Below are 26,561 nucleotides of genomic sequence, written 5' to 3' on the forward strand. Positions count from 1 at the left end.
ATTTGCAATATGGCGGGCTTTGTTTACTCAAATAAGTCGTTATCGTGCACATTAAAACTATGTAAAATTTACCGGTACTATAATTTTACAACCGGTTATTTTAAATATTATTATTGGTAATCGCAAGGATATGTGTAAAACGCTATTTGTATAGTTTGCTGCTAGGTAACATTCAGTGTTAAAATTAAAGAAGCTAGGGAGTCCTATTGGTTTGTATTCTTCACACATGTTAAGTAGGTTGTTTATGATCGAACGATACGGAAAATAAGTCTCGTCGAAATGGTCAAAATCGTCAGATAGATCTATTTTCTACAACATTCCAATTAGCGATGAATCTATGCAGATGGCCCGAGGTTGTTTTACTCGGTGACTCGCTGACGGAGGTAAGACAATCTTTTCCTGCCTGAGTGAGGCGTTCATATGTTTACAAATCACACCGTGCGTTCATCCTCCATCAACGCCTATCATATCAAGAAATTGAATGAAAGTTGGAAAGATAATGAACGAGTTTTTTGACACTTCCATGAAAAGCGTCTTCCTAATATTTGCGTGAACTTCTCACGTGACCTTACAGTGCTTGCTTACCAGTCATTTTTATTAATATTAGTATGTGATAATGAAAACGAATAATTCAAATTTATGAAGTTATTTGCTAATCACTTGGCAACTATTTGAATGGTTTAACCTCCGAGCTCACCTTGCTGAGTGACTATGAATCACTCATGCAGCAACTACATGTTTCAATGTTTTCCAATGGGGGGGGGGGGGGCAACTGGGGAAAATGTAATCCCATAGTGGGATTTAGAAAGCATTCACCTGTTCGTTTACAGAGAAAAAGTATACGTCAGAGTTCACTACAACACCATCAGTTCATACTCACCCGTGGGTTATTGTCATGTCCCTTGGGGTGGGCAGTTTGTTATTCCAAGAAAAAAATGTCAAAACCCCCGATTCAGCCTGCACTTCCTCTCTCCTGGCACAAGTTGTATTTTCCAATGGAATCTGTGAAATTTGGAAACTAATTTTAAAATGCTGAAAACTAATTAATTACAATATAGTTATTCATTGTTTGGTAACAAAACATCATTTAATAAAATGCCAAAAACCCTGTTCTTTTATGATTTAATCTATTGAATACAAGCTCAAGTCCGGTAAACTTTTAAAAAAAAAAAATGGGAAGCCTTATTGAACTACATACCTGATTCTGCCGTAAATTCGCCCTGGGCTGTTAAACGACAGTTTTGGTTTTTAAAAAATAAAATGGGTTGTAGACCAGAACATTATTTTGTACGCATTCCATAAAACATGACAAAAAACCTGAACTATCCAGTCAGTGGCAAGATTTGATTTGAAAACAACAAAGTTACCAAGTCTCCAAAAAAATACTATCGTACAGCAAAGAGGGCAATACGCTGGCGTTGTGTCATTTAATATATATCACAAATTTGTTGACAATCCTTAACAAGCAGTGTGATTGAAAGAGGGCTTATCTCAATAAAAATAATTTGTCACAAGAGAACTGGTGATGGTTGTAGAACCATAACTGCCTCAGCTCAAAGACTGTTATGTAATACAAGGGAATGTGAAGGGAATTGTATTGTAATGTTACCTCTGTGTAATTTACAATATATCTGCATTAACCTTCACTGTGAAGGACAATATGGGAGTAGAAGCAAGGCTACGCAAATTTGCGAAATAGTAGTTAGTTAGAATTACCAGACATTGTGGGATATAAATAAGTGGCATATTAACCCAACAAACATACTTGCACATATCCATACATGTCTTATTGTGTGGGGAAAAGCTGTCATGTACACATTCATAATAACTGGAAATAGTTTCACAACAAATAACTAGTGTTATTGCTGTAAATAATTATGAACAGTAAAAATTGAAATTTAGAAAAACTATGAACAAAAAATAATGAAAGTCTGTGATTTTCTGCACAGTTTCCAGGAAATTATTAACCGAACCATAACATTTATAAAAAGCACAGAGCTGAGATTCACTTCGAGTATATCCGAAATATAATCTTACAATTGCATATGAGTCGTCAAAACGTACAGTTTGGTGACATAATTCAAATTTTGTATAGTTTAATATGCATACAACCACCCATGTACTAGTACATTTTGACAATAAACCCCTCTTTCACATTGTGCAAATACAAACAAGACATTAAACCTTCCTGACAGTAACATGTAAGCGTTGTATTAACCCGAATGAAAAGTCTTGAGTCACGGCGAATACTTCTAGTCGCCCATTTAAAAACCGCTTCAACTAGCCAAGGCCAATCAATAATGTGCGGGGTCATTAATTAAATAATATTAATTTTATTTAACACCTACACATTCCCCGGATGGATTGGCAATGGCTATAAATGTTTAAGAAAGAATAAAAGGTTAAAAAAATTAAATAAATAATATAAAATAAAAACATACACAAAACTAAGCTAATACATTACTGTAACAGAGAAAGAAAATATTAAGACTAAATTATTATACAATAAAAAGATAGAAAAAATGCAAAACTTAACTGTGAACAAAAATTGTCACTGGGGTTGCTGTCTTATTTCAAAACACTTCTTTAGGTACCTTGCTCTACGGGGAGTGTTAGACCACTGTTGTTTAGCAAGGCTATGAATTGTGACTTTGGTGACAAATTTTGGTTTTTGCCATTTCAAATAAGACATTTCTATCAGGGGTACAACTTTTGCATGACATCATTAGGTGATATTCATCTTCTACTTGAGTCTGATCACAAAGGTTACATAATCTATTAGCAAGGGGTATTCCGTTGTGTCTGTCAGTCACAATATTTTGCAGGGTAACAAGGTAGGTTTCAAAAGCAAAATTGTTTTTTAATTCTCTGTATGTTCTTAATTTATTTATATTTCATTTTGGTTTGATTGTCGTTTTGTAATTCACTTTTCCAAGTTGATATAAATGATGTTTGTATATTTTTATTAATTTGACCTAATTGCCTTGTTGTTAGAATTTCATTGTTGTCAACCAGGTTATACTGGTTGATGTTAATCAAAAGGGAGTCTACCATTTACTATTAATTTCTTAATATTAATAATTTACTATTAAACTCAAAAACATCGTAATGTTATTACTTCTACACCAGGCAACACCAATTAAAACCAACATCGATTTAGAATTACTGTGGTCAATGACATTGACATTTTTTGCTTTTCCATAAAGCAGCAGTTTCCCTTTTTTAGCCTTCGCAGACGAAGTCTGCCGAAGGCTTATAGATTGGGTCATGTCCGTCCGTTCGTCCGTCCGTCCGTCCGTCCGTCCGTCCGTCTTTTACCTCTTATAACTTTGATATGCTCTGTCCAATTTTTTTCTAAATTGGTGCAAATGTATATCTCAATGCCATACACATGCACGCCAAGTATTTTTTTGATTCGCTAAAGTTTCATTGTGTTTTTCTGTGATTTTCAACATTTTACTAGTACAAATGCCGAAATTTGCCGGAAAAATCCGAGTTTTAACGACATCTCGCAAGAGAACTGGCATACCGTATTGCGCATGCGCCAGTCCAACCGCTGAGGAAATCGGCGGCGATTTCGTCTGAGGATATTTTATTCCGGACTGTATCTTTCTTTGCACAAGGCTTACATAGATTAAATTCTATTTCAAAGGTAAGAAACTGTGCTTATGGTATTTATTATGAACTGTGATTTATCCTTTTGTGTCCTGACTTTAGTGAGAAACGAGCGATCGCAGTGTCACATTTTGCCAGAAAAACAGTCCTGCTATTAGTTCAAGAACTGGTTATGAAACGTGTAAATCGAAAGTCTATCTCGTCATTTAAGAGGCTTGGGAATAACGTTTGGCATATAAAATACTGGAATAATAAAAACGTAAAAGTTTAGAACACGCTGATCGTGATTCTGTTATGTACGATTGCTATTTCCGGTGTTCATTGGCAACTGTAGCAGATTGAAACTTGGTTTCGTGACGACACATGAGACTAGAATTATCGAGAAAACACAAGTCAAGTTCGGCCAACCGTGACTGCTTGAAAGCAATGATGAAATTGAAAAGTACTGTAATTCAATATCAATGAATCTATCATCACTTTTAAATTACCTTTGAAGTAAATATGATACCCGAGTGCGTTATTGCACTCGTCACCGGGGACCTCCATGCGGTGTTGGAAGTTTATCGGTAAATCGAACCTCTGTCAACAGAGATACATTTTCCCAATCAGCTATTTATTTCGGTACTGAAGTCAGGGTGGCAATTTCAATGTTTAGCTACCATAATTTATCTCCATTATGAGCAGGAAAATAAATTACGGTCCTCGATTGAGATGGATTTAACGGCGGCCATGTTTTTAAGGGATATGTGAAATACAGTAAAACCTGTCAAAACCGACCCCTGGATAAACCGACCTACTGTCAGAACCGACCGATTTATGTAGTCCCGAAATTTCTCCATAGACGCCTATGTTAAAACAACCTGTGAAATCCGACCACTGTCTACTCCGAACACCGACCGCATTGATCGGCCCCAAGTCCAATATTCACACTGAATACATCGACCATCCGCACCACGTCCGCTGTCTAGTAATCCGGTCTGCCCGACCTAAAAAGTGTGCATTGTGTTGAATTTACCGTGAACGTCACAGAAACAATATCAAATCTCACACTACGAGTAACGTCCCGTGTAAAACAATAGCAACTGATTAAGTTTTTCACACCACACGCCATCGCATCGCGTGATGTCTGGACAGTGTAATGACCCCGGATATAAACAAATGATCGGGGTCATCAACTTCAATTGCGGTGAAGCACACTGCATTATCACTTCTTCAACGATCAAAACATTGAGTTTTCTTCTTTCCATAACGATTCTGATCGACAATTTTGTGCTTTCGAATGTTCCCGTAAAGGGGGCTTCAAGATTGAAATTTATGATGACGAAGAAGCAGACGATGACAAAGAATTCGGAAACCTTATTTAGCATGTTGCAGAGCTGCAAACACAGTGTAGCGTTGTAGAATACCTCCACTTTGATGAACGTATACCGACTGAAGCAATGTATGACGGCGAGTGGGAGCAACAGATTGTTGAGAATTTTATTGCAGACAAAGAAAACCATGAATCTACAGACAACGATGACAACGACAGTCAAATTATTGACCCCCACGATGACCGTGACTTGACGCATGGCGATGTGCTAGACATGTTGACAAGATTACAAAACTTCGCAATAAACAAAGACTCCAGCTACTTGACAGATATCCAAAATTTCATAATTCGAACGAACAAAATCGTTGAAAAAAGATGTTCTTTAAAGCGGTGAAAACTTGATGATTTTTTTACATCGTAATTTGATTCATTGACTTAACAGCAAAATCAACTGTCTGCATAAATTATAATAATTACATGTAGCTCACGTGAACTTACGTTGTGATGTCATTCAAAATGGACGCCTTCAGTTACGATACGCGATACTTACCCGGTCTGTTCCAACAGTTATTTTAATGTTTATTGATTTCATGTACATACCATAATATTCTTGTCTTGTTTGGTAAATTATTTTATTGAAACAATACAATAAATGTAAATACATGTATAATCACCGGAGGCAAACTCCGGTGTCTTTCATTTGTCCCGTGTTTACAGCACATGTAATTGTTGTTTCAATCGAAGTTATGCCCACCCTGAATAAACCGACTCCCTCTGAAAACCGACCATAGATCCCAGTCCCAGTCATGGTCGGTTTTGACAGGTTTTACTGTAATATTAGGGAGGGGGTCAAATTCACGTAATCCTCAATTTTAATGATGTTGACTTAATATTAAATTTTTTTTTTTTCAAAACTCCGGATATTATTTTATATAATATTTTAATACAACTACAATATGTTAATTAGTATGCAAATTAGCAGCCAATCTGAGACAAGGCAATTCAGTTCAAAGGAAATTTGACATACACTTAGGTTACATGATCACCTCTGCTGATTAGTTTTTTATGCACTTCTATCTGCTTTTATATTAAATGTATTTTTTTGTATTTTTATCAATAGTTTTTTTTAGCTCCGCTGTCGACTTTGTCAAGCGGAGCTTATCATATGAGTGATTGTCCGTCATCGTCCGTCTCCGTCGTCCGTCGTCCGTGTCAATGTTTTACTTTTTCGACTTCTTCTTGAAAACTACAAGCCTGAATGCTTTGATACTTGGTGTATATGTACCTTGGGTAGACCTCTCTCAGATTTGTTCATTTCATGATGATATCTTCAATTCTCTAATTTTGGTGAATATTTTTGTCATTTTTAGTAAAAAGTGATATTTTTGACTTCTTGTTGAAAACCGCAAGTGCAATTGCTTTGATATTACATATATAGGTACTACATGTGGACCTCTCTCAGATTTGTTCATTTTGTAATGATATCTTTAATTCTCTAGTTTTGGTGAATATTTTTGTCATTTTTGGTAAAAAGTGATATTTTCGACTTCTTGTTGAAAACCGCAAGTCCAATTGCTTTGATATTACATATATAGGTACTACATGTCGACCTCTCTCAGATTTGTTCATTTTGTAATGATATCTTCAATTCTCTAATTTTGGTGAATATTTTTGTAATTTTTGGTAAAAAGTGATATTTTCGACTTCTTGTTGAAAACCGCAAGTCCAATTGCTTTGATATTACATATATAGGTACTGCATGTGGATCTCTCTCAGATTTGTTCATTTCGTGATGATATATTTAATTCTCTAATTTTGATAAATATTTTTGTCATTTTTGGTAAAAAGTGATATTTTCAACTTCTTGTTGAAAACCGCAAGTCCAATTGCTTTGATATTACGCATATAGGTACTACATGTCGACCTCTCTCAGATTTGTTCATTTTGTAATGATATCTTTAATTCTCTAATTTTGGTGAATATTTTTGTCATTTTTGGTAAAAAGTGATATTTTCGACTTCTTGTTGAAAACCGCAAATCCAATTGCTTTGATATTACATATATAGGTACTACATGTGGACCTCTCTCAGATTTGTTCATTTTGTAATGATATCTTTAATTCTCTAATTTCGGTGAATATTTTTGTAATTTTTGGTAAAAAGTGATATTTTCGACTTCTTGTTGAAAACCGCAAGTCCAATTGCTTTGATATTACATATATAGGTACTACATGTGGACCTCTCTCAGATTTGTTCATTTCATAATGATATCTTTAATTCTCTAATTTTGATGAATATTTTTGTAATTTTTGGTAAAAAGTGATATTTTCGACTTCTTGTTGAAAACCGCAAATCCAATTGCTTTGATATATTATACATATAGGTACTACATGTGGACCTCTCTCAGATTTGTTCATTTTCTAATGATATCTTCTGTTCTTTAATTGCCATGTGCATTGCTAACAGCGGAGCTATCTCAGCCGACAGGCTGCTTGTTATTACTTTTGATAGCTTGGCATCCATTTGGTTCAGCTCAAGTGAAATTTTCGGCACAAGTACTCTGGCTTTTTGCACATTCTTAATATTTTATTTTTGCAGAATCCTGTGAATATTAATTTGACAACTTTGTAGAGTGGAAACTGTTGAATTAGTTCATCCTAGACTTTGGTAGAACATGTTTAAAATAGTACAGTATGAACTGCAACTGCAATTTCTTTCTGGCTGGTATAAATTTATTAAGTAATATTTTTTCGTACTAAAAAGACTCAAATATCTTTTTCAATTAAATCTAACAGCCAATGGGAGCACATATGCTACAACCTCTGCTTACTTTGGACTAAATGTTCTTTTTTTTTTTCAGGTGCAGAGCCAGATTTTTTTCTCAGAAAGCAAAGGCACTGGAACTACATGTATTTCAAAAACATACCGGTACTATTCACTGCGTGTCTGACAATTGTATAAAGTTTCGCAGGTCCTCTTTTTTTTACTGTGAGAAGTTCTGTCAACCAAGGCATAAATATGTGTTTTCTCTGAACATAAAATTTCACACGATTTGTTAATATTAATGTATGATAATAAAAACTTGATAATATTCTTCTGGATGTTTGCACTTCATTTGTATCATTGTCGTCTGAGAAGTAATTTTGTCCTTATTAGAGATCAGGGATTGCGTTAACGCGGAATTCCGCGTCCGGGAAGCATAGTTTTTCTGTGGGACGCATGAATTTTTCAACTGGTGAGTCCCTGGGACGCATCCGGTGAGCACACGTCTCGGTCGTATTATGGTAGGTCTAAAAGCATTGTGTGCGTTTGCAATGCCATTGTCCCGCATACAAAGTTCATAGAGCTTGTAAATTCACCTAAAATAATGTGCCATTGTCTTCAAAAACACCTATTAGCATCTACATTTCACAATGGAAAGTGTGAAGTCCCGTCTGAACATGGAACTATAAGTTCCATGGTCTGAAGTACGGCGAGACAGTCAATACTGAGACAAGTAGAAAGCACTGTGACCTGCTAATTTAACCGCCTAAAACTTACAATGTCACCCAGGGTAATTTTTCTCCAAAAAAATCACTTTAACGAACCTGGTACGTGAAATACACTTTTTTCCTAATTTTATTGGTAACGAAATTATATTCTAAACAAAGTAAAAACGATCACAACTGCCGAGCAACAAATTATCACGGTTGCGCAATCCAGTCATGCTGCGTTTCACAATTGTTGATTATTACTCAGTAGTGATTATAATAACGCTCAAACAAAAATTTGTTGAATTGTTATGAAATGCAAATAAAATTCAACTTCGTTTCGTCGTAAGCAAATGATTCCGGTCGCAAATTAACGCTCGATGCTGTAGAGTATCCGCCATGTTCCTTGTCTTGCATGGTTGACCTAATAGGTCAAATCTCTAATTAACCAATAAAAATGCTGGATGACGCCAACGTGTTCAAATTACCATAGCTCATTTAAATATGTTAATGTAATTGAACGCAACGCAGAAGAGATTTGCCGATGTTGTAGTACGATCATTTGGCTTGGATTTTTACGGGAAAGCGGCATGATTTTTTTTTTCAAATCAAAAAATAGTTGTTTTCAAAAGATAAACTGAGCATTTGAAGACTAATTTAACATCGTTTACAGTGACAACAACTCGAACCGAAACGAAGTTTGCGCACTCACGCTAGTCACAAAAAACATACTGTTGAATAAAAACTTAAACTCTATTTTAGGCGTCAGGAAAAATTGAAATGTCCGAAAAATGACGTCAAAATATTTAAATAACAAATATTAAATAAAATCTGCCGAAAAATCGCCGATTTCTTGGTCCCATTTTATTTTTTTTAAAAACCCAAACTGCCCAGAGGCGAATTTACTGCAGAATCTGGTACTAGTACTAGTATGTACAAATTTTGGGTGTATTGTTTTCTGGGGACAATATTAATCGAAACAATGAACTATTTAATTATATAACACAAATGACTATGGGAGAAAAACAAATCACTTTTCTAGAAGCCATGGATCGATACGTTATTTGCCAGATCGCCTCCCCGGCAGGTTCCATGTTGCCATGCCTTTTCTTGTCAGAATCGTATTAAGTCTAAGTTAAGTCTGACACCATCTCATTTATCTTGGCTTATGAAGAACTTGAAGGTAAACCCAGTAATGATTTAAAATTTTTACAAGCAGCATTACATTTTAATAACAGTAAAAATAGAAGAAAACCATGTAAATAATGCAGATTGCTGACATGTAAAGGGTGGAATGAAAATGTAAATAAAGTACAATATAAATGTGATTAATGCCTGTTTATGTTTATTGTGTAATAGTTCGTGCAAAAAACTATTTTAGAAAAATAAAGTGCGGTAGCGGCAGGGACCCCACATATGTTTAAGGGACCCACACATTTTATAAGGGGTGAGTCCCAGGGACTCCACATTATCGAACACTAATGCAACCCCTGGAGATATTGAAACTGATCCAGGGCCACAAACTAGTTTATCCAAACAGACACAACACTGACTCTACATATTTGGTGCTATCTGGTTTCCTTGCTGAGAATAATGCTGACCTGGATGGAGAGTGCTATGAACTTGAAAATGCCATAGAAATCATGTTTGCCAATTTATGTCCATGCAACTTTAGAATGACAACTAGCGAAGGCAGTGTCATTCATGACTTGTTAATAATCAAAACTACCCTTGATACCCTGGAGAAGTATGTCCATTTTTTCACAACAACGACTGTCCCAAGAGATTTTTGTCTTCTCAATTTCTCAAGATAAACGTCCCAGGTTTGTTTTGTTTACTAGAAGGAAATTTCCTTTGACAGCATTATTGAATTAATTTCCATTGCACAAAAAGCAGCAAATACTCTTACTGAAGCACAGAATTGGCATGATTTTTTTCCGGCCATTCACGCAAACTGCAAATCAAGAGTTTTACCGCATCCGTAGTTGTTGACAGCCGATGGATGTATTGTGATGTATTTTGACCCCCCCCCCCCCCCCCCCGGATTCTGACCTTGCATTCTTGCCACATTTACTTTCATACCCGTTCAATTTCCTTTCATTATTTCATCCAGATTCCATGATATTTTATATTTAAAACCAACCTTTATTTCACAGTCACTCATGTTTTCACTTTTCTAAAATTATCCTACTGATCAAAAGACTTTTCACTCCCATCATGCAATCTTCCATAGTACTTAATACCAGTAATGTAAACCAATTTGTCACTGCTTAGTGAGTGTGCTAATTTCAATTGTTAGCAAAAAAAAAAACTAGAGCTAATTTGCATATGAAGCTAATTTGCTTATCGATCTTATTTGCATATAGACCTAATTTGCATATATTTGATTAACCTTTTCACCACAAGTTCCTTCTTTTCATCAGAAAAAAAAAAGGTCCTGTTTATAGTCTGCACTTAGCCAAATTTTTTGAGCAAAAACCAAAAACTGACTAAGGTTGTTTCTGTTGGTTCCAAAATTAGGGTTCATTTCCAGAAATATTGAAGAATATAAGAAAAAAGTGCATAACAATTTAAGCAAGAATGTCTGATGGTAAAAAGGTTAAGGGTCACATTACCAACAATGTGCTATAACATGTGGGGGGGGGGGGATACCATACTAAATGTATGCAAAGTGCCAAGCTCAAATGTCCAAGAGAAAAAATAAAACAAAAAACATTCTTCTTTTAAAACCAATATGCTTAAATAGTTACACATCATTATTTGACAAATCCATTACATTATTCTGAGTGCAGGTGTTTCTAAAATTAATGTTAGAGGACGCTCATTAATTGGTAAAAATTATTATAATTAAAGATCTCCATCCAACACAATTATTGGTTATTTCAAGTACAAAATGTAAGGTCAAATGGTTTGTTAAGTTTAAGGATTCTTCAGTCATGAAATATGAGTGTATATAGAAAAAAAACATGCTATTTGTGTAAATTGACAGCCATTTTTACCTTGCCCGTACCATCAAAGATGGAAGGGAAAGGTATAATAAGGGAAAGATTTTGTCCGGCGTTGTCGTCGTCGTCGTCGTCGTTGTCGTCGTTAATAATTGTTATTGTGTGCATGATAACTTTACTAATTCTATTCCAAACTTCATCAAACTTGGTCACCTTGTTCATCAGTATAAAGTCTTCCCTGAGTTTGAACAACAGGTGTCCTGTATGAAAATATCATGCAAAAATTGAGAAAAACTGATAAAATATTTCGACTGTTTCTACTTGACTGATCACTGGTGATACACATCAAAGGTCACTGATCTCAGTGGAAATATGCATTGTTGTATGTGTTCAATGAAGCAAATGATTTATCTTGTAATAATATCCTTGGTAATGTATCTCAGAATCCCTTACTGGGTTTCAAAACCAACTCATGGAGAGATTGCACAGTCTGATACACATTTGCAAACCTACCAATAAATCTTTACAGAAAACAAGATGTCAGAAAATCAATATAAGCACTCCTATGAACTGGGTGCCAAACTTTGATCAAGATCTGAAGCTAGTAGAAAATCTGTTTAGTTCAAAGTTATCAAATCAAAAACAATACATAAAAAATACATTAAAAGCAAAACATTTCATCCACATTTTAAAAAGAAAATTGTTCTAAAATATATGTATTCTGTATTTGACAAACAGTTCATTCGACAAATGAAAACTCACAGGAATATGTTTCAGCTATTAGAACAGAATGATAGAGTTTTTATAATACTAGTTTAAAAACTCACTTCAAACAAAGATTGCAGTGTTTGAAGATGTAGCTTCTCAGGAGGCAACAGTACTGTTGACTTCTCCCTCCACTGGACACCAACTAACTATTTAAGTTGATTTGCATACAAAGCAGAGCTTGCAACATGATAGCTATTCATAAAGGGTGTTTTTTTTTTTACTTTTCATATAATACAGTAGTCACACAATGAGGCAGTTCATATTTGTCTCAGTGAATCATTAATTTTTGACAGACACCTGTACAAAATACTTGGACAAAAGCCAGCTAAGATTTTCTGTTATCTTGCATGTTTTATGAATCTATTCACGTCTAAATGCAGCACATTTTTTTTGCAATGAGGCATTTGTTTTTATACTAAAATATCTGAATTACTTTGAATAAAGCTGGAAATTATGTCCCTTAAAATAATTAAACAAATAAAGCACAAATGTTTTTGTAAAATATTTACATCTTTAAAGGACATTCGGTAGACTGATTCCCCACTGTTAGTTCAACCCCAAAACTTTTTTGTATTCAAAATTAATTATGACAATGCATATTTATATTGAAACAAAATATGTTAAAGGGAATTATATTATATAACAAAGGACAAGGTCACCAGAGTTCAACTATGTTTCATAAAATTTGTCAACTCTCACAAATACCATGAACGTCTTTTTTGAACAAAAAACAAGTCAATACAAGATTATGTGTGCAAGGTTAGATTTATAGAACGTACATGAACGCTTAACCAGAAGTAAATTTGTTTTTTTAGTAATCATGTCGCATGTGAAGTGCAGGAGACATTTTAGTTTGCCCATTTCTTGTTTATCGATCTTGAACTTTTTGTCTGGAAGGCGATACAGTCAAAGATTAAACATTACTGATATCTACCGTTGTTAAATCAACCAGGAGGCTTGAATCAGGAAGGCCTGGCTATTTTAAATTTCGTAAATAGCATTCTTTTCAAGTGTAGACTTTATTCAAGTGTATTAAACGCATAATACGCAACAACAATTCGTATACAGCATTGGATTTATTGGAGTTTTATGCTTTTCAACTTCACATTTTCAGCGTCGTATTTGAAATAGCGGCTCGATGCAAGATGTCGGACGGGAAAATTGGGGTCTGTAAAAATGTTTGTTGGTACAGTCAGGCAATGCGTGGACCAAAACATCACCCACTATTTGAAACATCGTCCATAGGCAGGGGTGTAGGATGGGCGGGGTGTAGGATGGGCGGGGTGTAGGATGGGCAGGGGGTGTAGGATGGGCGGGGGGTGTAGGATGGGCGGGGGGTGTAGGATGGGCGGGGTGTAGGATGGGCCAGGTGTAGGATGGGCGGGGGGTGTAGGATGGGCGGGGTGTGTAGGATGGGCGGGGGGTGTAGGATGGGCGGGGTGTAGGATGGGCGGGGGTGTAGGATGGGCGGGGTATAGGATGGGCCAGGTGTAGGATGGGCGGGGGGTGTAGGATGGGCGGGGTGTAGGATGGGCGGGGGGTGTAGGATGGGCGGGGGGTGTAGGATGGGCGGGGGGTGTAGGATGGGCGGGGTATAGGATGGGCCAGGTGTAGGATGGGCGGGGGGTGTAGGATGGGCAGGGGGTGTAGGATGGGCGGGGTATCAGTCGAATGCGGTAGTGTACATCAGGAAAGATGACAGTCACACCTTTGTACTATGTACCATGTGATTGCTAAAAAGTAACACTGTCCTAATTGGTTTTATTTATTTTTTTAAATTAAGATTTGTTACAAAACAAGTGTGCCTAGCTCAGTTCTACAGTGCTATTGTCACCTGTGTTATTATTTCATATGTCATTTTTTTTACAAATTTCTTTCTCTCTATTTACACTCAATATTTTGTTTACAGCGTTCTTTTGAAGACGGACAGTGGGGTGCAATACTGCAAGACAAACTGCAAAGGTAACTTACAGTGTTTTATTTGATAATTCACTCGAACCAACATAGAGGGCGATATTACTGAAAAGTCACTTTTCACACAATTTTTCCTGTATAATGAGCATTTCAAAATCAACATAGTTGTTTGGTGCAAAACTGTTTTTTTTTTATTGGTTTTGGCACTGTATAAGTAACACTTCTCCTAAATGTCAAGTCGTCTTCTCTCTGGATTATTCAAATTCAAGTCTTATTTTTCTTACATAATTATTCATACATGTATTCTTCTTATGTTAACAGACAATAGTGGCCCACAGCACCAATGTTGTGCCTAACAATACTTTTTTTTAACTGGAAACAACATAGAGGGCAGTATAACCAGGATATAAATAAATGATATGGCACTACTGATGGCAATCATATTTACCCAGAATTCCCAGAATATTATTACTGATGGGACTAAGTAATTGTAGATGAAATTTTTCTAAAATGATTGATTCTAATAAATCTTGATCAATAGCTATTTTTTCTTTCGTGTGTTAATCTAAGCAATTATTAATTTTAGGATTGGGTGTTATAAAACATTTCAGGATTGGGTGTTCTAAAACATGTCAGAATTGGGTGTTCTAAAACATGTCAGGATTGGGTATTCTAAAACATGTCAGGATTTGGTGTTCTAAAACATATCAGGATTGGGTGTTCTAAAACATATCAGGATTGGGTGTTCTAAAACATGCCAGGATTGGGTGTTCTAAAACATTTCAGATTTGGGGGTTCTAAAACATGTCAGGTTTGGGTGTTCTAAAACATGCCAGGATTGGGTGTTCTAAAACATGTCAGAATTGGGTGTTCTAAAACATGTCAGGATTGGGTATTCTAAAACATGTCAGGATTTGGTGTTCTAAAACATATCAGGATTGGGTGTTCTAAAACATATCAGGATTGGGTGTTCTAAAACATATCAGGATTGGGTGTTCTAAAACATGCCAGAATTGGGTGTTCTAAAACATGTCAGGATTGGGTATTCTAAAACATGTCAGGATTTGGTGTTCTGAAACATATCAGGATTGGGTGTTCTAAAACATATCAGGATTGGGTGTTCTAAAACATATCAGAATTGGGTGTTCTAAAACATGTCAGGATTGGGTATTCTAAAACATGTCAGAATTGGGTGTTCTAAAACATGTCAGAATTGGGTGTTCTAAAACATGTCAGGATTGGGTATTCTAAAACATGTCAGGATTTGGTGTTCTAAAACATATCAGGATTGGGTGTTTTAAAACATCAGGATTGGGTGTTCTAAAACATATCAGGATTGGGTGTTCTAAAACATGTCAGGTTTGGGTGTTCTAAAACATATCAGAATTGGGTGTTATAAAACATTTCAGGATTGGGTGTTCTAAAACATTTCAGGTTTGGGTGTTCTAAAACATGTCAGGATTGGGTGTTCTAAAACATGCCAGGATTGGGTGTTCTAAAACATGCCAGGATTGGGTGTTCTAAAACATGTCAGGATTGGGTATTCTAAAACATGTCAGGATTTGGTGTTCTAAAACATGTCAGGATTGGGTGTTCTAAAACATGTCAGGATTGGGTGTTCTAAAACATGTCAGAATTGGGTGTTCTAAAACATGTCAGGATTGGGTGTTCTAAAACATGTCAGGATTGGGTGTTCTAAAACATTTCAGGTTTGGGTGCTCTAAAACATGTCAGGATTGGGTGTTCTAAAACATATCAGGATTGGGTGTTCTAAAACATGTCAGGATTGGGTGTTCTAAAACATGTCAGAATTGGGTGTTCTAAAACATGTCAGAATTGGGTGTTCTAAAACATTTCAGGTTTGTGTGGTCTAAAACATGTCAGGATTGGGTGTTCTAAAACATGTCAGGATTGGGTGTTCTAAAACATGTCAGGATTGGGTGTTCTAAAACATGTCAGGATTGGGTGTTCTAAAACATGCCAGGTTTGGGTGTTCTAAAACATATCAGGTTTGGGTGCTCTAAAACATGTCAGGATTGGGTGTTCTAAAACATGTCAGGTTTGGGTGTTCTAAAACATGTCAGGATTGGGTGTTCTAAAACATGTCAGGTTTGGGTGCTCTAAAACATGTCAGGTTTGGGTGCTCTAAAACATGTCAGGTTTGGGTGTTCTAAAACATGTCAGGATTGGGTGCTCTAACACATGTCAGGATTGGGTGTTCTAAAACATGTCAGGTTTGGGTGTTCAAAAAAATGTCAGGATTGGGTGCTCTAAAACATGTCAGGATTGTGTGCTCTAAAACATGTCAGAATTGACCATTGGCCAATCAGAATGCAGCATGGTGCTATTGAATATTGACAATCACAAAGAACGCATTCCAGAAGTAAATTTTGTTACTATAGCAGTATGATCCATTGCCATTGATTTCATTGCATCATATATTTTTATGTGATGATTCACACCTTTTAAAAGATAAAATAGTTTTAACAGCTTTCAATATTCTACCTACACAGGCAATAGATCTTCAGGTGGTCATTTTGTTTTTTATTGATTTCTATAGGTCTTCATCTCTTGTAGTCACTTGATGAACTGCAACAACTTGTTGCCAATATATTAATACAAAATGAGGATGTGTATTATATATCTATATATTGTTTCAAGTCTGCCATTAGTCTACAATGTTGCAATATTTTTTTTAATTTTGTTGTGATTAGGAGATGTGATGTGGTAAACAGAGGACACGGGAGTCATGGAGGTCAAGGAGGTCAAAGAGGTCAAGGAGGATACAATTCAACATGGTTGAAGTTCATTTTACCAGACATCATCAACTCAGAAATATTAAAGGATGTTGAAGTGGTTTCCATGGTGATCTTCATTGGGGCAAATGATTGTACCTCACCTTGGGCAGATTTGCATGTTCCCATAGAAACTTATAAACAAAATTTGCAGGTTAGTTGATTGTAAAAATATCATCAGTTTCTGTCAAATGTAGATGATGTAGACAATACTATGTTGACCATACAGACTGTATATGTTTTAGACAGCACTGTGTAGACCATACTGACTGTAGATGTAGACAATATTATGTTGCCCATACTGACTGTAAATGTTGTAGACATTATTATGTAGACCATACTGACTGTAGATGTTGTAGACATTATTATGTAGACCATACTGACTGTAGATGATGTAGACAATACTATGTTGACCATACTGACTGTAGATGTAGACATTATTATGTAGACCATACTGACTGTAGATGATGTAGACAATACTATGTTGACCATACTGACTGTAGATGTAGACACTATTATGTAGACCATACTGACTGTAGATGATGTAGACAATACTATGTTGACCATACTGACTGTAGATGTAAACACTATTATGTAGACCATACTGACTGTAGATGTTGTAGACATTATTATGTAGACCATACTGACTGTAGATGTTGTAGACATTATTATGTAGACCATACTGACTGTAGATGTTGTAGACATTATTATGTAGACCATACTGACTGTAGATGTTGTAGACAATACTGACTGTAGATGTAGACACTATTATGTAGACCATACTGACTGTTGATGCACTGTGTAGACCATACTGGCTGTAGATGTTGTAGACACTATTATGTAGACCATACTGGCTGTTGATGTTGTAGACATTATTATGTAGACTATACTGACTGTAGATGTTGTAGACATTATTATGTAGACCATACTGACTGTTGATGCACTGTGTAGACCATACTGACTGTAGATGTAGACACTATTATGTAGACAATACTGACTGTAGATGTTGTAGACATTATTATGTAGACCATACCTACTGTTGATGCACTGTGTAGACCATACTGACTGTAGACAGCACTGTGTAGACCATACTGGCTGTAGATGATGCTTAATGTTTTATGCCTTTTCTTTTTCTCTAGGAAATAGTGGTCTATTTAAAATCAATCAACCTTCAACATGGAAGGATTATATTAGTTACACCCCCACCAGTCAATGAGAGTGTCATTTCCACTTGCTGTGAGTATGTATCTGTATGCATCAGTCATTAAGTGTCATTTCCACTTGCTGTATGTGTCTGTATGCATCAGTCATTGAGTGTCATTTCCACTTGCTGTGAGTACGTATCTGTATGCATCAGTCATTGAGTGTCATTTCCACTTGCTGTGAGTATGTATCTGTATGCATCAGTCATTGAGTGTCATTTCCACTTGCTGTATGTGTCTGTATGCATCAGTCATTGAGTGTCATTTCCACTTGCTGTGAGTATGTGTCTGTATGCATCAGTCAATGAGTGTCATTCCACTTGCTGTATGTGTCTGTATGCATCAGTCATTGAGTGTCATTTCCACTTGTTGTATGTGTCTGTGTGCATCAGTCATTGAGTGTCATTTCCACTTGCTGTATGTGTCTGTATGCATCAGTCAATGGGTGTCATTTCCACTTGCTGTATGTGTCTGTATGCATCAGTCATTGAGTGTCATTTCCACTTGCTGTGAGTATGTATCTGTATGCATCAGTCATTGAGTGTCATTTCCACTTGCTGTATGTGTCTGTGTGCATCAGTCAATGAGAGTGTTATTTCCACTTGCTGTGAGTATGTGTCTGTATGCATCAGTCATTGAGTGTCATTTCCACTTGATGTATGTGTCTGTGTGCATCAGTCATTGAGTGTCATTTCCACTTGCTGTATGTGTCTGTGTGCATCAGTCATTGAGTGTCATTTCCACTTGCTGTATGTGTCTGTATGCATCAGTCATTGAGTGTCATTTCCACTTGCTGTATGTGTCTGTATGCATCAGTCATTGAGTGTCATTTCCACTTGATGTATGTGTCTGTGTGCATCAGTCAATGGGTGTCATTTCCACTTGCTGTATGTGTCTGTATGCATCAGTCATTGAGTGTCATTTCCACTTGATGTATGTGTCTGTATGCATCAGTCAATGAGAGTGTTATTTCCACTTGCTGTGAGTATGTATGCATCAGTCAATGAGTGTCATTTCCACTTGCTGTATGTGTCTGTATGCATCAGTCATTGAGTGTCATTTCCTCTTGCTGTATGTGTCTGTGTGCATCAGTCAATGAGAGTGTTATTTCCAATTGCTGTATGTGTCTGTATGCATCAGTCAATGGGTGTCATTTCCACTTGCTGTATGTGTCTGTATGCATCAGTCAATGGGTGTCATTTCCACTTGATGTATGTGTCTGTGTGCATCAGTCAATGAGAGTATTATTTCCACTTGCTGTGAGTATGTATGCATCAGTCAATGAGTGTCATTTCCACTTGCTGTATGTGTCTGTATGAATTAGTCATTGAGTGTCATTTCCACTTGCTGTACGTGTCTGTATGCATCAGTCATTGAGTGTCATTTCCTCTTGCTGTATGTGTCTGTGTGCATCAGTCAATGAGAGTGTTATTTCCAATTGCTGTGAGTATGTGTCTGTATGCATCAGTCAATGAGAATGTTATTTCCACTTGCTGTATGTGTCTGTATGCATCAGTCATTGAGTGTCATTTCCACTTGCTGTGAGTATGTGTCCGTGTGCATCAGTCAATGAGAATGTTATTTCCACTTGCTGTGAGTATGTGTCTGTATGCATCAGTCATTGAGTGCCATTTCCACTTGCTGTATGTGTCTGTGTGCATCAGTCAATGAGAGTGTCATTTCCACTTGCTGTGAGTATGTGTCTGTATGCATCAGTCAATGGGTGTCATTTCCACTTGCTGTATGTGTCTGTATGCATCAGTCATTGAGTGTCATTTCCACTTGATGTATGTGTCTGTGTGCATCAGTCAATGAGAGTGTTATTTCCACTTGCTGTGAGTATGTATGCATCAGTCATTGAGTGTCATTTCCACTTACTGTGAGTATGTGTCTGTATGTATCAGTCAATGAGTGTCATTTTCACTTGTTGTATGTGTCTGTATGCATCAGTCATTAAGTGTCATTTTCACTTGCTGTATGTGTCTGTATGCATCAGTCAATGAGAGTGTCATTTCCACTTGCTGTGAGTATGTGTCTGTATGCATCAGTCATTGAGTGTAATTTCCACTTGCTGTGAGTATGTGTCTGTATGCATCAGTCATTGAGTGTCATTTCCACTTGATGTATGTGTCTGTGTGCATCAGTCAATGAGAGTGTTATTTCCACTTGCTGTGAGTATGTATGCATCAGTCAATGAGTGTCATTTCCACTTGCTGTATGTGTCTGTATGAATCAGTCATTGAGTGTCATTTCCACTTGCTGTATGTGTCTGTATGCATCAGTCATTGAGTGTAATTTCCACTTGCTGTATGTGTCTGTGTGCATCAGTCAATGAGTGTGTTATTTCCACTTGCTGTGAGCATGTGTCTGTATGCATCACTCAATGAGTGTCATTCCACTTGCTGTATGTGTCTGTATGAATCAGCCATTGAGTGTCATTTCCACTTGCTGTATGTGTCTGTATGCATCAGTCATTGAGTGTCATTTCCACTTACTGTGAGTATGTGTTTGTGTGCATCAGTCAATGAGAGTGTCATTTCCACTTGCTGTGAGTATGTGTCTGTATGCATCAGTCATTGAGTGTCATTTCCACTTGCTGTGAGTATGTGTCTGTATGCATCAGTCATTGAGTGTCATTTCCACTTGCTGTGAGTATGTGTCTGTATGCATCAGTCATTGAGTGTCATTTCCACTTGCTGTATGTGTCTGTATGCATCAGTCATTGAGTGTCATTTCCACTTGCTGTATGTGTCTGTGTGCATCAGTCAATGAGAGTGTCATTTCCACTTACTGTATGTGTCTGTATGTATCAGTCAATGAGTGTCATTTTCACTTGCTGTATGTGTCTGTGTGCATCAGTCACTTACAATTACATAATTATGTGTTTTCTCAAATAGGTCGAGGTAATTTAAAAACTGATATGTTAGCAGAAGAATACAGTGAAGTTTGTTGTAATGTTGCCATGGATACTGGTGTAGCTTATCTTGATATTTATCATGCTATAAAAGAACAAGCGGTTGGTTTCCAATTTTTTCTATTCATTAGATCATAAGAATACTGCCAAATGCATCACCATACTGCCCAATGCATCACCATACTGCCTAATGCATCACCATACTGCCCAATGCATCACCATACTGCCTAATGCATCACCATACTACATAATGCATCACTATACTACATAATGCATCACCATACTACATAATACATCACCATACTACATAATGCATCACCATACTACATAATACATCATCATACTCCCTAATAGATCACCATACTGCCTACTGCATCACCATACTGCCCATTACATCACTATACTGCCAATACATTACCATACTACATAATACATCATCATACTCCCTAATGCATCACCATACTGCATAATACATCACCATATTGCCTAATGCATCACCATACTACATAATGCATCACCATATTGCCTAATGCATCACCATACTACTTAATGCATCACTATACTACATAATACATCACCATATTGCCTACTGCATCACCATACTGCATAATACATCACCAATTGCCAATACATTACCATACTACATAATACTCCACCATACTACATAACGCATCACCATACTGCATAATACATCACCATACTGCCTAATGCATCACCATATTGCCTAATACATTACCATACTACATAATGCATCACCATACTGCCTAATGCATCATCATACTGCCTAATGCATCACCATACTGCCTAATACATTACCATACTACATAATGCATCACCATACTACATAACGCATCACCATACTGCCCAATGCATCATCATACTGCCTAATGCATCACCATATTGCCTAATACATGACCATACTACATAATGCATCACCATACTGCATAATACATCACCATACTGCCAAATGCATCATCATACTGCCTAATGCATCACCATACTGCCTAATACATTACCATACTACATAATGCATCACCATACTGCATAATACATCACCATACTGCCAAATGCATCATCCTACTGCCAAATGCATCATCCTACTGCCTAATGCATCACCATACTGCCTAATGCATCATCATACTGCCTAATGCATCACCATATTGCCTAATACATTACCATACTACATAATGCATCACCATACTGCATAATACATCACCATACTGCCAAATGCATCATCCTACTGCCTAATGCATCACCATACTGCCTAATACATTACCATACTACATAATACTCCACCATACTACATAACGCATCACCATACTGCCCAATGCATCATCATACTGCCTAATACATTACCATACTACATAATGCATCACCATACTGTATAATACATCACCATACTGCCAAATGCATCATCATACTGCCTAGTGCATCATCATACTGCCTAGTGCATCACCATACTGCCTAATGCATCACCATACTGCCTAATGCATCACCATACTACATAATGCATCACTATACTACATAATGCATCACCATTCTACATAATACATCATCATACTCCCTAATAGATCACCATATTGCCTACTGCATCACCATACTGCCCATTACATCACTATACTGCCAATACATTACCATACTACATAATACATCATCATACTCCCTAATGCATCACCATATTGCCTAATACATTACCATACTACATAATGCATCACCATACTGCATAATACATCACCATACTGCCAAATGCATCACCGTACTGCCGAATGCATCACCATACTGCCTAATGCATCACCATACTGCCTAATGCATCACCATACTGCCTAATGCATCACCATACTGCCTATACATAACCATACTGCCCAATGCATCACCATACTGCCTAATGCATCACCATACTGCCTAATGCATCACCATACTGCCTAATACATCACCATACTGCCTAATACATCACCATACTGCCCAATGCATCACCATACTGCCCTATGCATCACCATACTGCCCTATGCATCACCATACTGCCCAATGCATCACCGTACTGCCGAATGCATCACCATACTGCCTAATGTATTACCATACTGCCCTATACATAACCATACTGCCCAATGCATCACCATACTGCCCAATGCATCACCATACTGCCCTATGCATCACCATACTGCCCTATGCATCAGCATACTGCCCTATGCATAACCATACTGCCCTATGCATAACCATACTGCCCAATGCATCACCATACTGCCGAATGCATCACCATACTGCCCTATACATAACCATACTGCCCTACACATAACCATACTGCCCAATGCATCACCATACTGCCCAATGCATCACCATACTGTCCAATGCATCACCATACTGCCTAATGCATCACCATACTGCCTAATGCATCACCATACTGCCCTATGCATCACCATACTGCCCAATGCATCACCATACTGCCCAATGCATCACCATACTGCCCTATGCATCACCATACTGCCCAATGCATCACTGCACTGCCTAATACATCACCATACTGCCCAATGCATCACCATACTGCCCTATGCATCACCATACTGCCCAATGCATCACCATACTGCCCAATGCATCACCATACTGCCCTATGCATCACCATACTGCCTAATACATCACCATACTGCCCAATACATCACCATACTGCCCAATACATCACCATACTGCCCAATGCATCACCATACTGCCCAATGCATCACTGCACTGCCTAATACATCACCATACTGCCCAATGCATCACCATACTGCCCAATGCATCACCATACTGCCCAATGCATCACCATACTGCCCAATGCATCACCATACTGCCTAATGCATCACCATACTGCCCTATGCATCACCATACTGCCCAATGCATCACCATACTGCCCAATGCATCACCATACTGCCCTATGCATCACCATACTGCCCAATGCATCACTGCACTGCCTAATACATCACCATACTGCCCAATGCATCACCATACTGCCCTATGCATCACCATACTGCCCAATACATCACCATACTGCCCAATGCATCACCATACTGCCTAATACATCACCATACTGCCCAATACATCACCATACTGCCCAATACATCACCATACTGCCCAATACATCACCATACTGCCCAATACATCACCATACTGCCCAATGCATCACCATACTGCCCAATGCATCACTGCACTGCCTAATACATCACCATACTGCCCAATGCATCACCATACTGCCCAATGCATCACCATACTGCCCTATGCATCACCATACTGCCCAATGCATCACCATACTGCCCAATGCATCACCATACTGCCCTATGCATCACCATACTGCCCAATGCATCACCATACTGCCCAATGCATCACCGTACTGCCTAATACATCATCATAGTGCCCAATGCATCACTGCACTGCCCAATGCATCACCGTACTGCCCAATGCATCACCATACTGCCCAATGCATCACCATACTGCCCAATGCATCACCATACTGCCTAATGCATCACCATACTGCCTAATGCATCACCATACTGCCTAATACATCACCATACTGCCCAATACATCACCATACTGCCCAATACATCACCATACTGCCCAATACATCACCATACTGCCCAATGCATCACCGTACTGCCCAATGCATCACTGCACTGCCCTATGCATCAGCATACTGCCCAATGCATCACCATACTGCCCTATGCATCACCATACTGCCCAATGCATCACCATACTGCCTAATGCATCACCATACTGCCTAATGCATCACCATACTGCCTAATGCATCACCATACTGCCTAATGCATCACCATACTGCCTAATACATCACCATACTGCCCAATGCATCACCATACTGCCCTATGCATCACCATACTGCCGAATGCATCACCATACTGCCCTATACATAACCATACTGCCCTACACATAACCATACTACCCAATGCATCACCATACTGCCCAATGCATCACCATACTGCCTAATGCATCACCATACTGCCTAATGCATCACCATACTGCCTAATGCATCACCATACTGCCTAATGCATCACCATAGTGCCCAATGCATCACCATACTGCCTAATGCATCACCATACTGCCCAATGCATCACCATACTGCCTAATGCATCACCATACTGCCTAATGCATCACCATACTGCCCAATGCATCACCATACTGCATAATACATCATCATACTGCATAATGCATCACCATACTGCCTAATACATCACCATACTGCCTAATACATCACCATACTGCCTAATACATCACCATACTGCCTAATGCATCACCATACTGCCTAATGCATCACCATACTGCCTAATAATTTGCAGTATTCTTGTGATAACTTTATTATTATACATCTTTTCTCTGCTTGTAGTAATATTTTAAAAATGCAATTAACAGTATAAGATTGCAACGCTGTGTAAACATTTGGATTCAGTGATATGATTTCCAGCGCTCACTGTTAGTGCTTCTGCTTCTGAATTAATCAAAGGAAAGTGTTCAAATGTGATCAAATAATGAACACATTTAAAGAGTTGTTTTACAGATGGGTAAATATTCTATTGTTTTTAGTGTCAGATGTATAATATTGTTTATTGGGATATTGTCATGTTTCATTGGCTGAATAAATAATAATTATGAAAAAACTTTAATTTTATGACAGAACTGGACTTCCTTGATGCATGATGATGGAGTTCATTTGTCCATAGCAGGTGCACAATTCTTAGAAAGACAACTTTGGCCTATCATTGAAAAGCAAGTTGAAGACTGTGCAGTTATGTTTCCTGCTTGGCAAGACTTTGAATCGTCTCCGAGAGTTTTGGTATCACCAAAGATGATTAAGCAGTTAACAATAGAAGAGTCAGAAGATTTCAGACAAAGCTGACAGTATTATGTCAGAAGATTTCAGACAAAGCTGACAATATTATGTCAGAAGATTTCAGACAAAGCTGACAATATTATGTCACCATCTAATAGAGTGATGATTATATGAAAACAGGACAAAGGCATGGATGTGCACAAGATATTGTCAATATTTAAATCAATGTTTTTGACCTGTCTCTGTTATTTATAAACAATATTGAATTCCCCACAGGAACATATTAGATGTGGAGAAGGATTAAGATAATGTGTGAGGCAATCCAATATTGTTGTTATAAATCACTAACGTCAGAATTTATTTAAACTTGGTGGGTTTAATATTGTTGAAATAAATTTAATTGCAAATAAAGTTATACATTATTGTGTGACAATAAATCTATAAAAATCTGTAATTCTGATAGCAATGTAGAGTCTCATTTCAGTCATAATGTCCAAAACTATTTTAATATATGTTTAGTGGTAACTTGAGAAGAAAAACATTGACAGTGTTTTTAATATGTCAGTTAATGAGGTCATTCGGCAACACAGATTATTGACAATATTTATTCTGTGGTCTGCTTGTTTTTTTAGCTCCGCTGTCGACAAAGACTTTGTCGAGCGGAGCTTATCATATGAGTGATTGTCCGTCGTCCGTGTCAATATTTTACTTTTTCGACTTCTTCTTGAAAACTACAAGCCTGAATGCTTTGATACTTGGTGTATATGTACCTTGAGTAGGCCTCTCTCAGATTTGTTCATTTCATGATGATATCTTCAAT

The 26,561-nt window shown here is 37.4% G+C and overlaps 1 protein-coding gene across 1 annotated transcript; it reads left to right on the forward strand.

Moving 5' to 3' along the window:
- Positions 1-229: 229 nt before the first annotated feature.
- Positions 230-25,952, forward strand: LOC102801903 (isoamyl acetate-hydrolyzing esterase 1 homolog). The gene is made up of 6 exons (XM_085494332.1): positions 230-383; positions 14,019-14,071; positions 16,738-16,972; positions 17,958-18,054; positions 20,918-21,036; positions 25,586-25,952. Exons 1-6 carry the CDS (start codon positions 330-332, stop codon positions 25,805-25,807), a joined length of 780 nt encoding a protein of 259 aa, XP_085350458.1. The 5' UTR covers positions 230-329; the 3' UTR covers positions 25,808-25,952.
- The last annotated feature ends 609 nt before the right edge of the window (positions 25,953-26,561 follow it).

The sequence above is a fragment of the Saccoglossus kowalevskii genome, chromosome 20, assembly GCF_978046115.1.
Source record: "Saccoglossus kowalevskii chromosome 20, keSacKowa6.1, whole genome shotgun sequence".
Classification (NCBI taxonomy): domain Eukaryota; kingdom Metazoa; phylum Hemichordata; class Enteropneusta; family Harrimaniidae; genus Saccoglossus; species Saccoglossus kowalevskii.